The 14,873-nt window shown below is 46.0% G+C and overlaps 1 protein-coding gene across 12 annotated transcripts in view; it reads left to right on the forward strand.

Annotated features, from left to right (window-relative positions):
• TSGA10 (testis specific 10) overlaps window positions 1-14,873 on the forward strand; it is a 206,818-nt gene that overhangs the window by 20,473 nt on the left and 171,472 nt on the right. For all 12 annotated transcript variants that reach the window (XM_048858212.2, XM_048858247.2, XM_048858223.2 and 9 more), the window contains 3 exons: window positions 130-207; window positions 7,536-7,687; window positions 10,551-10,666. In XM_048858212.2, the coding sequence (XP_048714169.2) occupies window positions 130-207; window positions 7,536-7,687; window positions 10,551-10,666 (346 nt within the window). The remainder of the gene's footprint in view (window positions 1-129; window positions 208-7,535; window positions 7,688-10,550; window positions 10,667-14,873) is intronic.

A 14,873-nucleotide genomic window follows, 5' to 3' on the forward strand; every position in this document is an offset into this window, starting at 1 on the left:
TGTTATAGCATTAATGTATAGTTAAGATTGTAATGTGGTATCCATTCTAATAAATATGTGGTTAAACTAAATGTATGCAATGAACTTTAAAAGTAACGTTTTGTATGCACTTTTTGTTGTTTGAATCAGATTGCCCAGGAGACTGCATTTAATGAGAAGGCTCACCTGGAACAGAGAATTGAAGAGCTGGAATCAACAGTTCAAGATGTAAGGAAAATATGTCTTGTTTACATATAGAATTGTTATTAATGTCATAAAGGTGACATTTGTGGCTAAAGATCTGTGGGTATAGTTTTAGGGCCTGCTTTTCTAAAGGCACATGTGAGTAACTGTACATGTCTGAATAGTCCCATTTAAGTCGATTTGATCAGATGAGTAAAGCGTTTGTTGGATTGAGCCCTTAATTTATAAAATAAAAGCATTAATAAAGGAAATGCACATATTAAATATATTGTTTCAGAGATTATAGTGTTTGAAGTAAAAACTGGAGTGCATCCACATTGAAGAATGTAATGGAAGCTTGTATTGCTCTGAAAGTGAGATTCTAATATACCAATTAACTGAACATTTACTTACAAGCAGGGCTTAAATTCATCCAGAGCCCACTGGAGCAGAGCCCTGGTAAATATTTTCAAACCTGCAAAAGCCTTGTGGCTTGGGGCTTCAGACCCGTAGGAGCCCTGTTGGTGGGGGAGGGAGCTCCGGGAAATAATTGTTGAGAATTTAAGCCCTGATTTACAAGTTTAAATAGTTGTTCCGTACTCTGCATTCTCTTGGGAATCCCCGTGGTTAATGGACACCCTTTTCTTTCTGCAACTCACCTGATAAATATGGAGATTGGTACTTCAATATTCGGGTCTTGTCATTTTAATGTTGGGAAGGTTGCTGAATGTACAGGAGTCCTATTGATTTGCTCTCAAATGGTTTGACCATTGATCAGAGTAACTTAGTGAATCAGTAAACTAGGAGAGAGAAGAAGGTGGAGAATTTTTATAGTTTTTTTTTTCTTACAGTGTTAAATCTTTAAATAGATTATAGCAGGTGATTTCTTTGAATATTAAGTTGAAACCTTTTACTAATCAAGCTGTCATATTTTTGAAGTGATCTGATTTTAATGTTGGTTTGCAGGGAATCCAAATTGAGATTCTGGACTTACTTTTTGTTTCTGGACTCCAGAACTGAGGGAACTCCAGAGATAAGACTTAAATTGGAGCATTATGCTCTACAGTAACCTATCTGGGTGTCTTTGCTCAGGAGAGAGCTATGTCTTGCATTTTTGATGCAGTGATTTTATTGCACTGTGATTCTTTCACTCATTATCATCATCATGTTACAATACCTTTTGCTGTATCATCCAACTCTGTGATTTTTAACTCTGTTAGGCACCATATGACTTTTATGGTTGGGCATAAGCACCAAACCAAGACTTCCACTAGCGGGGCAACCTACTACTAGAGCTGAAAGATATGACCCAGTAACTCACACTTTGTTTCTATGATTGGTCTCAGGCAAATAGTATAGTTTTGCCAGTGCTGCTCTGTTTCAGGTACATAGATATACTACAAGAAAGATGAAACGCACACTCCAATTTCTTTCTATTGATCAGTGGACTTTGAATCGGGCCCTGAGCACAGATGGTATGGAGATCTGCCTTTCAAATAAAAGATTTACAGTACAAATCAGGGTAGAAATTGAACTAGCAGAAGAAATATTCTATATAAGATATATTCTTCTTAGAGTAATTGCTAATGTCAATTCCAATTAGATGTGCGCGCGCTGCGTGCATGACAGCCTGAAGACTTTTCCTCTAGCGATATCAGTAGGGTCGGGCTGGGCACCCCCTGGGATCTCGCCTTCTTGGTGCTCAATATAGGGCCCTGCCAACCTGCCACCTACTCAGTTCCTTCTTACTGCCAGTGATGGCTAGCTGGAACATCCCATAGCTCTTGTCTTGGCAAGCACGTTTTCCTGGCAGTGTCCTTTGTCTCCGTTGTACACAGTTGTAGCTAGTGGTAGTTTCTTAAGTTTCCTTTGCGATCCCCTGGCACTGGGACAAGCTTCGGTCCCCAGGCTTGAAGGTGTGTATAGACTGTGGCAGGCCTTCCCAGAAGTGTTCCGCCTGCTTCATGCTTGAAGTGTCTTGGTGAGGGTCATCTCAGGGACCGCTGCAAAATTTGCAGAGGGTTCCGTCTTTGGACCCGAAAAGACCAGGATCAGCGCTTCCATATTTTACTCACAGAGGCAGCTCTTCGACCCCAGTCAGACCCCAGCGCGCTGGAGCCAGCCCCAAGCACCTCCTCTTCTGTGTGCAGTGCGCCGGCACCCGCAAGCCGGTGCCGAGGCAGCACTCTTCCAGAGACCCTCAGCACTGCCAGAGCTCCACGCACAGAGCCATACCACAGACCTTCGTGAGGCTCCGGTCACAATCTCCGGTACCTCAGAAGAAGAGGAAACCTGACAGAGGTCTTTCCCCAACCAGGCCTAAGGACCCGGCAGATGGAAGGCCCCCATCTGGTGCCTAACCGCCACAGGTTTTGTTGACTCCTGTCCCAGTTGGGGTTCAGTTGTGTCCAGACCCCCATCACTTGCTGACCTGCCACAATGAAGACCTCGAGCTCCCCTCCACAGTGGAGGTGTTTGAAGCTGTCTCGGGTCTCTTGGTGATTATGGTGGGAGAGGTCGCTGGCAATGGTTCGGGCCCTGGTGCAATCAGTGGCCAAGCTGGGGATTATGGGTCAACGTGCACCATCCCCTGCGCACAGCCCTCTGGCACCTGCCGCTCATGTGGAGGAGACGCATTGGTCTCCCAGCCCTCGGTATCGATCCCAGTGCCAAGGGGCTTCGCACCTCTGTGGTTGTCCCAGTTGGAGACTTCGGAGTTGGAAGCAGAGTCATCGCGCTCCAGTAGGAGCAGGAGGTCCCGGTCCCGCAGAAACCATCAGCCCTACCTGGCACAATGGCCGAGTCAGTGGCAAGCCCTACCTCAGTGGCCCATCACCAGAGCCAGGGGTAGATCCAGGTCGGTGTTGGTAGTTTCAGCATCCTTTGGGCTGCCGCAGACACCTTCAGCACCAGGGACATCAACGGTAACGCAGCCGATCACAGTACTGGCATTGACGGTTCTGGCACTGATACCATCTGAGGTGCTGGCACCAACACTTTTGGCTCCAGGAACCTTCCTGTCGGCTTCAGCACCAGAGATCTTCACTCTTTGGGACCCCAGAGGGGCCAAGGGCAGAGATCAGGCTCTGGTTCAGGTCAGTTTCTTGTCCTCTTCCTCCCTGGATGATGCAGTGGTTGGCACATCAACTGCCCCAGCCTTGGAGGACAGCCAGGTTCTACAACAACTGCTGAGACAGGTGGCCCAGAACCTTAACATCAAGACAGAGGAAGTGGTGGAGGATGCCAACCCTATGGTTGATATCCTTTCCCCTCGTGGGCCATCCCGTATTGCGCTACCACTGATAAAGACTATCGGTGAAGTCACTAAGACCCTGTGTCAGACCCCGGCCTATTTGCCTCCTACCGGTAAAAGATATGAGCAGAGGTATTTTGTCCCCTCCAAGGGGTTTTAACATCTTTATACGCAACCCCTGCCGGATTCCCTGGCAGTGGATGTGGCCAACCAGTGCGAGCACCAGGGCTACCTTGGGCCCTCCCCAAAAAATTGAGAGGCCAAAAAATTGGGCCTTTTCTGGAGGAAGGTGTACTCAAGGTAGTTGGGGAGGTGGGGCATTGCAGCTCCGCATCGCGAACCAGCAAGCCATGGTCAGCAGGTATAATTTGAATACCTGAGGAGTGATGGCAATGTTTGCAGAGTTCCTGCTCCTGCACTCATGCGCAGAATTCTCTGCACTAGTGGAGGAGCGCAAGCTGATTTCCCGCACTTCCCTACAAGCAGCCTTACACGCAGCATATGCAGCTTCCCACACTATGGCGACTGGGGTGGCTGTGAGGAGTTGTTCCTGGCTGCAGGTCTGGCCTCCCTTATGAAGTTTATCAGACAATCCAGGACCTCCCGTTTGAGGGTCTGGCCCTGTTTTCAGAAAAGACTGACTCTCGGCTACACAGCTTGAAGGACTTCAGGGCCTCCTTAAAGTCCCTTGGGATCCACACTTCCGCCATGCAGTGGAAACATTTTTAGACTGCAGCCCCCGCCAAAGTTTTACCAGCCGCAGAATAGGCAGGAGAGCTCGTGGTGGAGGAATAGGAACTCCAGGAAGAGATCACACCCCTCGTCTGGTCAGGGCTCTGGCCAGTTGAAACCTTCATCAAGCCAGAAGCAGGCCTTTTGAAGGCACGAATGAGAAAGGCGCACCAGTACAAAGACTGGATCCATTCCGCCTTACCGTTTTGTCCCAACTATCCCCTTTCTACCCTGCGTGGTCCCGTATCACATCGGACCGTTGGGTGCTCCGCACAATAGAGAGGGGATACTCCCTCCAATTCTCTGCCCTCCCACCGTTCCACCCCCCTTCCTCATCCCTCTTCAGGGACCCTTCTCACGAGCAACTCCTCTTATAGGACATGTAATCGCTCCTATCGCTGGGGGCAGTGGATGGGGTTCCTCAGGAGCTGAAGGGCAAGGGCTTCTATTCCTGTTATCTCCTAATACCAAAAGCCGAAGGTGGCCTCGGTCCCATCCTAGACCTGTGAAATCTCAACAGATTCATGAAGAAACTGAAGTTTCGCATGTCTCTTTGGCCTCCATTACCCCTTCCTTGGATCCAGGGAACTGGTATGCCGCCCTCGACTTGAAGGATGCACACTTTCACATAGCAATCACATCGTCCCACAGAAGGTACCTCAGGTTTGTGATCAACCATACCCATTACCAGTTCACAGTCTTCGTTTGGCCTGTCATTGACACCTCAAGTGTTTACCAAATGCATGACAGTTATGGCTGCATTCCTGTGCAGGTGGCAAGTACAGGTGTTTCTGTACCTCGACGACTTGCTGATCAAGGGCCGCTCCAGGCTTCAAGTGGAGGCACAAGTTGACTTCATAAAAATGACATTCGATGAACTGGGCCTTCTTCTGAACGTGGGAAAATCAACGGTTCCCTACCACCACAGCAAGGAATTGCCTGAATCTCCTGGAATATATGGCTAATTGTACATACGTAGTGCAACACGCCAGGCTCAGACTCCGGCTGCTCCAATCATGGCTAGCCTCATTGTATCGGCCGGTGAGGGACAAGTTGGACAGGGTCATCCCTCTACCTCACCCAGTCCTGGACTCCCTCCTGTGGTGGCTCGACCCACAGGTAGTGTGTGCAGGAGTCCCCTTCACTGAGCCTCAGCTAGCCCTCTTACTAGTGACGGGTGCGTTGGTCTTGGGATGGGGTGCACATCAGGGAGACCTCAAGATTCAAGGTCTCTGGTCCCAGGCAGAACTTGCTCTCCACATTAACGTCAGAGAACTGAGCGTGTTCCACCTAGCATACCAGACCTTCCAAGCTCATTTGGAAGGGAAATGTGTGTCGGTAATGATGGACAACAGCACAGTGATGTTTTATATAAACAAACAAGGGGGTGCACGCTCCTCTGCCCTTTGCCAAGAAGCCCTCAAGCTGTGGGACTTCTGTGTAGCACATTTGATACACCTGGAAGCATTGTACGTTCCTGGGGTACAGAATGAGTTGGCGGACTATCTCAGCAGGTCATTCCACGGCCACGAGTGGTCCCTGCACCTGAACGTCATGAACTCTATCTTATAACCGTGGGGGTTTCCCCAGATAGACCTGTTCGTGATGCAACAGGAAGTGCCAGCAGTTTTTTGCTTCTTCCTGAATCGCAGCCCAGGCTCCATCATGGACGCATTCCACCTTCCTTGGGGGGACCATGTCCTCTACGCATTTACTCCCTCCCTGCTCATTCACAAGGTGCTCCTCAAAGTTCAGAGGGACAAGGCCTACGTTGATAGCCCCAGCCTGGCCCCATCAACATTGGTACACATCTCTCCTGGAAATGTCCGTGGAAGCCCTAATCACCTTGCCCCTCTTCCCAGACTTGATAACTCAAAATCATGGCTGTCTCCAGCATCTGAACCTCAAGTCATTGCAACTCACGGTGTGGTAGCTCCATGGCTGAACCCGATGGAGCTCTCCTGTTCAGACCCGGTCACAGAAGTCTTCCTTGGCAATAGGAAACTCTCCACCAGGGCTACCTACTTGGCCAAATGGAAGAGATTTTCAGTCTGGTCAGTGCAACGCTATCTGTCTCTGACGCTCTTGTCTATTTCCCTTATACTGGACTACCTTCTCCATCTTAAGCAGCAGGGGCTGTCCATGTCGTCAATAAATGTTCATTTGGCTGCCATCTCTGCCTTCCATCCAGGTGGAAAGGGCTGGTCAGTCTTTGCCAACCCTATGATCAATTTTTTCCTGAAAGGTCTCGACAGGCTATATCCGCACGTCCGACAGCTGGTACCGGCCTGGGACCTCAATCTGGTTCTTTCCAGACTGTCGGGGCTACCCTTGGAACCGCTGGCAACATGCTCTCTGCTCTACCTTTTGTACAAGTGTGTGTTTCTGGTAGCTATAACCTCAGCCAGAAGGGTGTCTGAGCTCAAGGCCTTAACATCAGAGCCTCCTTACACTGTGTTCCACAAGGACATGGTTCAGCTCAGACCCCAGCCAGCATTCCTCCTTAAGGTTGTCTCCCGGTTTCATGTCAACCAGGACATTTTTCTCCTAGTTTCTGATCCTAAGCTGCACATAAGCAGCAGGGAACAAAGACTTCACTCACTAGATGTTCGCTGGGCATTGAGTGAACCAAATCGTTCCGGAAGTCCATTCAGTTGTTCATCGCGGTAGCAGACAGAATGAAAGGGCTTTCAGTCTCCTCCCAAAGGATTTTGTTATGGATCATGTCCTCCATCCGGGCATGCCATGACCTGGTGAAGGTACCTGCCCCTCCGCTCACAGCACACTCCACCAGGGCACAGGCTTCGTCAGCAGCGTTCCTGGCACATGTTCCAACCCAGGAAACATGCAGAGCGGCAATGTGATCCTCTGTTCATACATTCATATCGCATTATGCCATTACCCAGCAGGCCAGATACAATGCAGCCTTTGGTAAGCAGAGCTGCGGTCAGTGAACATTTAAGCTCCGCCACGCCTCCAAATTTAGGCTTGGGAATCACCTAATTGGCATTGACATAAGCAACACAGCTCCAAGAACAACAGTTACTCACCTTCTCATAACCGTTGTTCTTTGAGATGTGTTGCTCATGTCCATTCCAATATCCACCCTCCTACCCCTCTATCAGAGTAGCCGGCAGGAAGAAACTGAGAGGGTGGTGGTTTGGCAGGGCGCTATATCGAGTGCCATGAAGGTGCGACCACAGTGGGTGTCCAGGCCAACCCTATGGATACTATTAGGGGGAAAATATTCCAGCTGTCATGCACGCGCTTGTATACACACCTAAATGGAATGGACATGAGCAACACATCTCGAAGAACAACAGTTACAAGAAAGTTAATAACTGTTTTTTTCTGCAGTTCTTAATGTTTAGTCATTTTACTCCTATAGCTTGACGGTGAACGTTTGGAACAAATATCAAAGATAGCACTGATGAAAGAGACCATAGATTCTGTGGAAATGGAGATGAAAATATTGGCAAGAAGGGCACTGGATTCAGAAAGTGAGCTCAGCAGACAAAAAGCAGAGTGTGCTTCACTAAGGTAAATAAAAGCATATACATAAAAACTACTGCAATTATAAAAATAAGCATATATCCACTGTTTTTTTCAAAGCTATTCTGTTTATTTAAAGGAGAAGGAGCTTGTGACAGAGTGCTCTCATGAGGGGCCCTCAGATTTCTAATCTGCTCTCCTCCCTTCCCCAGTCTTCACCTTGGTCTGATATAGCCTAGGTTTGTTGACCTTCAGAGCATGCTGCAAGGCATATCTATTTTCTCTGGCTTTTGCAAAAGGTGAAATTTTATGGGGATTGAGGTTTGTGGGGTTAGGGATTTTTCTAGGCGTGTTTAAGGGTTACATTTTGTTGGATATTGTTGAGTCAGCAGCAAAGGTCCTTTAAGACCTTTGTTTACTTCTATAAATTGAAGTAAATACAGAAACAAACATACATTTCATGTAATAGCCAGGTTGTCAGCCTTCTCAAGCTTCCCTCTCTCTGTCCTTGAGAGAGGCTCCAAGAGGAGGAAATGATATTGGAGCTTCTTTCAAGGACTGGAGCTACCAGCCTGGCTGGAACTTCTAGCCACTACCAAGAGCCACTAGTGGGACAAGAGCCATGAGCCATCCTCACGAGAGGACTACAGGGAAGAAGGCAAGTTAGGCAGCATGTGCAGGAGGAAGAGGGGAACCAAGTGGCAAGGGAGAATGATCAACAAAAGGGAAGCATGTGCAGAGAAGTGGGGAAGAAGAGGACAAGGTGGCACAGAAGCATATACAGGAGGAAAGATATTGTGATTCTTTTCCAAGATGGTAAAAAATCTAATTCCCTTAAACATACTTCAAATACATGTCTACTGTTACTTACAAGTAATTGCTGTTGTTGCCATGTGAATGTTGCAGTGTTATAAGTAGGTCTGTAATGGACAGGGGAGCTGCTCCACAGAATTGTGAATGCGAGTGGGGCTGGCCCACAATACTCTCTCTTTTAAGATGTGGCCTACATTAAGATGTAGGCCTATATTATCTGAGAAACTGCTACTTCCTGTTAGTCTCTCAGCTTCATGAGCACCATCAAAAAAAATCTGTGTTCTTTATCTTAATTTCAATTATTTTTAAGATTGTTCTCATCCCTCCAAAGTAGCACTAATAGCTCTTTCCAGTTCCAAAGCACAGTATGAGCAGGTATAAGCTTCGCTATCTAGCTCTATCAGTGCATCTCAGTCATGATTTATAACAGTTTGTAACTTTGCCCATCCCAGTCTTAGGCATTTTCTAAGAACATAAGAATGGCCATACTGGGTCAGACCAAAGGTCCATCCAGCCCAGTATCCTGTCTGCCGACAGTGGCCAATGCCAGGTGCCCCAGAGGGAGTGAACCTAACAGGTAATGATCAAGTGATCTCTCTCCTGCCATCCATCTCCACCCTCTAACAAACAGAGGCTAGGGACACCATTCCTTACCCATCCTGGATAATAGCCATTAATGGACTTAACCTCCATGAATTTATCCAGTTCTCTTTTAAACCCTGTTATAGTCCTAGCTTTCACAACCTCCTCAGGCAAGGAGTTCCACAGGTTGACTGTGAGCTGAGTGAAGAAGAACTTCCTTGTATTTTTTTTTAAACCTGCTACCCATTAATTTCATTTGGTGGCCCCTAGTTCTTATATTGTGGGAACAATTAAATAACTTTTCCTTATTCACTTTCTCCACACCACTCATGATTTTAAATACCTCTATCGTATCCCCCCTTAGTCTCCTCTTTTCCAAGCTGAAAAGTCCTAACCTCTTTAATCTCTCCTCAGATATGGGACCTGTTCCATAACCCTAATCATTTTAGTTGCTCTTTTCTGAATCTTTTCTAATTCCAGTATATCTTTTTTGAGATGAGGGGACCATATCTGTACACCGTATTCAAGATGTGGGCGTACCTTATAAAAGGGCAATAAGATATTCTCCATCTTATTCTCTATCCCTTTTTTAATGATTCCTAACATCCCATTTGCTTTTTTGACTGCCGCTGCACACTGCATGGACGTCTTCAGAGAGCTATCCACGATGACTCCAAGATCTTTCTCCTGATTAGCTGTAGCTAAATTAGTCCCCATCATATTGTACATATAGTTGGGGTTATTTTTTCCAATGTGCATCACTTTACGTTTATCCACATTAAATTTCATTTGCCATTTTGTTGCCCAATCGCTTAGTTTTGTGAGATCTTTTTGAAGTTCTTCACAGTCTGCTTTGGTCTTAACTATCTTGAGCAGTTTAGTGTCATCTGCAAACTTTGCCACCTCACTATTTACCCCTTTCTCCAGATCATTTATGAATAAATTGAATAGGATTGGTCCTAGGACTGACCCTTGGGGTACACCACTAGTTACCCCTTTCCATTCTGAAAATTTACCATTTATTCCTACCCTTTGTTCCCTGTCTTTTAACCAGTTCTCAGTCCATGAAAGGATCTTCCCTCTTATACCATGACAACTTAATTTACATAAGAGCCTTTGGTGAGGGACCTTGTCAAAGGCTTTCTGGAAATCTAAGTACACTATGTCCACTGGATCCCCCTTGTCCACATGTTTGTTGACCCCCTCAAAGAACTCTAATAGAGAGTTGATAGTTGATTAAAAGCTTTATTTCATTTTAATCCTTGGAGCTGTCCGTTCTCTCAAAACCCCGCTAATTTTGTGGGATTCTTCTCAGAAATGGACCAGCCTTCACAATTAAAGATAGACAAAGATAGACTAAGATAAACGTTGGTGCACTATCCGAGATTACTTGAAATATCTGAAGAAATGCTGATTTACTTAACTTTGGCAGTTGTGGTGACATTACAGAATGTGAGAAAAGCCATTTTAATATAAAATGTTTGCATTAAAGCTGTCACTCTTAATACTTCTACAGCTTATTAAATGAAAAGACAGAACAGAGTCTTTCAGAGACACAGCGACATCTTGCTAAAAAAAAATATGAATTACAACTTACCCAGGAGAAAATTATGGTTTTGGATGAAAAAATTGGTGAGTTAGATATTTAGCTAAAATTAATGGTAGTATTGCTTTCTCTCCCTCACTTCTTCGATGTTATATAAAAAGTAATGTTTACTCAACTATTTTATTTTATACTATTTTAAGTGTTCTAGTAGTACAAAAGAAAAACAATTAATTTGTCACCAGAAATTCAAAATTAAAATAGTCTTATATTTTATGGCTAGAGGAAAGCTTATGGGTACATCAAAAACCTTTTTTTTTTCTTTCATCGACAAAAAGCAAACAACTTATTTTCTGTTTTTAGAAGGAGTTTTCTCCCTATTTCAGACCAGCATAATTAAGATGGTTATCAATGAAGTTGTTCCTGATAAACTGCTCATACTATTAGTTGAACAATAAGTTTTGTTACCCATTTGATTTGTTTGGGCTCATCAGTAATATTTGCTTAACAAACTGGAGCTCCCAATCCTGCAAGGTGGTGAGATAGCACTTCCTGGGACTGTTCCTTTAATTAAGGATGTAAGTAGTCACAATAAATTTTCAAATGCAGTACAGAGCAATATGCTAAAGACAGGAGTAAAAGAGATGGGTACAGGAATGGCGGGGCATTTGACTAAACTAGAGTCCAGTTATATAGCACTGGATAACTACTTTCTAGATCACAGTCAACATCATCTGCACTCACCAAAGTAAAATGCAGCAGTTTGCAAAAAGAAAAGAAAATTTATTATAGATGGCAAAACCTACAGTTAAAATTGCCCAACGTTTTCTGTTATATGAGATTTTGTTTTCAGTTGCTTATGTGTACCTGTTGTGGTCCCTGGGAGATAGGGGACCTAAGGCGCCCAAAGCTAAAAACCCTCAACCAAGAGGGACCCAGGCCACAAATAAATTCTGGGGACAACAGATGGAAAAAAACAGGGACAGGAGTGAAGGTCAAAGGCTAAAAATTAGGGAACCGGAATGGGAGACAGCTCAGAGAACTCCTGACAGCACCCACTGCTCCTCAGAGGCATCTTAAGGAGTCAGTGGACACTGCCCAGAGGAACTCTACTCGGAGGCGTGACTTAACAAGGGATTTGAAATAGGCCCCATAGTTGCACCCCTTGGAAGTTGTATACTGTTTGTACCACTGGGGCAGGCAGATCTAGGATCACCCAAAAATAAGGGCCCACCCCCTCAATTGAGGGGGAGGAACCACTAAGTCCAGGCTACAAGAAAGTAGTTGGGGTAACAAATGAAAAAATAGGAGCAGGAGTGAGGTGAGAGGTAAAGAATCAGGGATTCAGAAGTGGACACTGAGCAGAGAACCCGTGACAGTGCCCACTGCTCCTCAAAGGCATCCAGGGATAAACTAATGACTGAGGGTGGATTTGTACTGATGACCTACAGGTGAAAGCCTGAATCATGTATAATTATCATGCCACCCCCAAGCCATTTGGTTCCCTCCTGTTGGAAGGTGTGGATGAATGAGGTAGGGGATTGCAGAAAGGGTGGTCTCAAGGTTAAGGCAGCTGAATGCTGCCATGGGGAAGTGGATTCTGTCCCTGCCTCTGCCACACAGTTCCTGTGTGATGCTAGGAAAGCCAATAAACCACATCTTTTAAAAGTGGTCACTAATTGTTTGTTCCTCATTTTCTGGGTGCCAAACTTGAGACCCTGGAGCCTGATTTGCAGAATTGATGAGTAATTCAGTCTTGGCGGCACATGTTCAATAAGGAGAAAACAAATATTAAATAGCAGCTCACTGAGTGAGCGTCCCTTATTCTGTACGCTGAATGAGGCAGTGGAAAAACTGTGATAATATAACTAAAGGATGTATGATGATATGTATGCATAAGGAAACTGAACTAAAGTAGCACAGGCAACCTTAATTCTGGTCTGTCATAACTTTTGAGTTACTCCTGGGGGAATTCTGCACCTTGCGGGGGGTACAGAATTCATACCTTCTGCAGATTTCTTGGTTCCCCTGTAGAAAAATGGGACAGCAAAGAAATCTGTGGGGAACACACGCTCCTTCCGCAGCAGCCCAGGTGCATCTGCTGGGAGAGCTGGCAGCAGAGAGCAGATGACGGCAGGGGAGTGGAGGGATGCTGGCCATGCATCCATGGAGAGATGTTTAGGGGGTGGGGCTGGGCACCTGCCTGCATGCGAATGAGTGAGAGAGACTCACTCTGTCCCTCTCCTCGCTGTTGCTGCATCCTGGGTTTGGAGATGTAGGGCTGTGTGAAGCAGCCTCTATCCCTGAGGCAGAGCAGAAATGTAACAACTAAACAGGCTGGCTGCTAATGTTCCCATTGTTTCCATTCTTAGTCAGTTAAGGCTCCTTTACCTTTCCAGAGTGGTGTAAAGGAGACTTATTTTAAATGACAGGAATGGAATCCTCAGCTAGGAAGGTCAAAGTGCTTTCTTGCTTTTTCCTTTGCCAGAGAGGCACAATGGGGTTAGATTGCAGCTCAGGATCTATTTTACTTATCCATTTAAAAAAATGCAGGACAATGATTAGCAAAACTGTATGACTTTCTTGTGTGGAAGTCTGAGCAATTTAAAACGACATTCTACTTTACAGAACACCAAAATAAAAGTAATCTAATTTAAATGAAAATCCAGGATTATAACTGGAATACAGGGTCTTGGTTACCAAGTATTTGTAACTTAACTTTCATGTGTTTAGGAAATGCTGAACACTTATTGGGATTTTTTTTTTGTGTATGGTAATTTAAATAAATTAACAAAATAAGTGGAACTGGTGTGATTATATTGCATTATTTTGACAAAATATGCAGAATTTTGCATTTTTTGGCGCAGAATTCCCCAAGGAGTATTGAGTTCTTGACTTTGCAGCCTCAATACTTTTCTTTTAAATGTAGTTGCCTTGTGTGTAATACATATGCATGTAGGCATTCGTTGTGTCAAGAACATTTCATTAGTTATTTCTTAACTACTAAAACTTTTGGTAATTTCTTACAAGTTATAGATAGAGCATGATCTAGGTTTGCTTTACGTAGAGTATGTATGTATGTGTGTAGCTGCACTGCAGCTGTGAGTGTGCTTTCTAGCACTAATAGAGAGACACATGCTAGCTCTGCTCTAGTTAGCACGCTAAAAATAATAGTGTGGACACAGTAGCACAGGAGGTGGTTTGGGCTAGCTGCCTGAGTACATACCCAGGGGGTCTGGTGTAACTGTATTTGGGCAGCTAGCCCATGCTGCCCTGGCCACACTGCTATTTTTAGAGCACTAACTTGAGTAGCATTTGTCTATCTGCTGGGATGCATTCTCGCATGTGCAGTGTAGACTTACCCTTAGTGCAGAGGTGGGCAAACTATAGCCCACGGGCCACATCCTGAGCTCCTGGCCGGGGAAGCTAGCCTCTGGCCCCTCCCCGCTATCCCCCCTCTCCCACAGCCTCAGCGTGCTGTGCTGCCAGCACTCTGGCCTGCTGCTCCTGCTGGGTAGTGTGGCTGGCTCTGGCCCGACGGCGGGGCTGCGAGCTCCTGCTGCTCTGAGCAGCATGGTAAGGGGGTGGGGAAGCGGGGGTGGGGGGTTGGATAAGGGGCAGGGGGTCCCAGGAGCAGTCAGGGAGCAGAGGGCAGTTGGATGAGGTGGAGGTTCTGGGGGGGCAGTCAGGGGACAGGGAGCAGGGAGTGGTTGGATAGGCATGGGAGTCCTGGGGGGGGGGGCTGTCAGAGGGTGGGTGTGTGGATAGGGGTCGGGGCAGTCAGGGGACAGGGAGCGGGGAGGGGGGAGATTGGATAGGAGGTGGGGTCCTGGGGGGGATAGGGGCAGGGGTGTGGATAGGACTCGGGGCAGTCAGGGGACAAGGAGCAGGGGATGGGTCGGGGATTCTGAGGGGGGCAGTCAGGGGGCAGGAAGTGGGAGGGGGCAAATAGGGGGCAGGGGCCAGGCTGTTTGGGGAGGCACAGCCTTCCCTACCCGGTCCTCCATATAGTTTCACAATGCCAATGTGGCCCTTAGGCCAAACAGTTTCCCCACCCCTGCCTTAGTGTCATATAATTCAGTTACAGCCTTCTAAAAGTGTTTTGCAGTATTTACGTGATATTTTATTATGAATTTGTTATTTTTCTTTAGTTACTCATTCTGAATACTCTTGTGTGGAATACTCAATGTCCTTTTTTGGTTTATAATTAGCATTTATAGATCTTTCTCTCTTAAGTAAACGTCTTTCTCTTAACAGAGAAGACCAACGTTTTGCACAAGGACAAGAAAGTTTAAT

This window comes from Caretta caretta, chromosome 1, assembly GCF_965140235.1.
Source record: "Caretta caretta isolate rCarCar2 chromosome 1, rCarCar1.hap1, whole genome shotgun sequence".
NCBI classification, from domain to species: Eukaryota; Metazoa; Chordata; order Testudines; family Cheloniidae; genus Caretta; species Caretta caretta.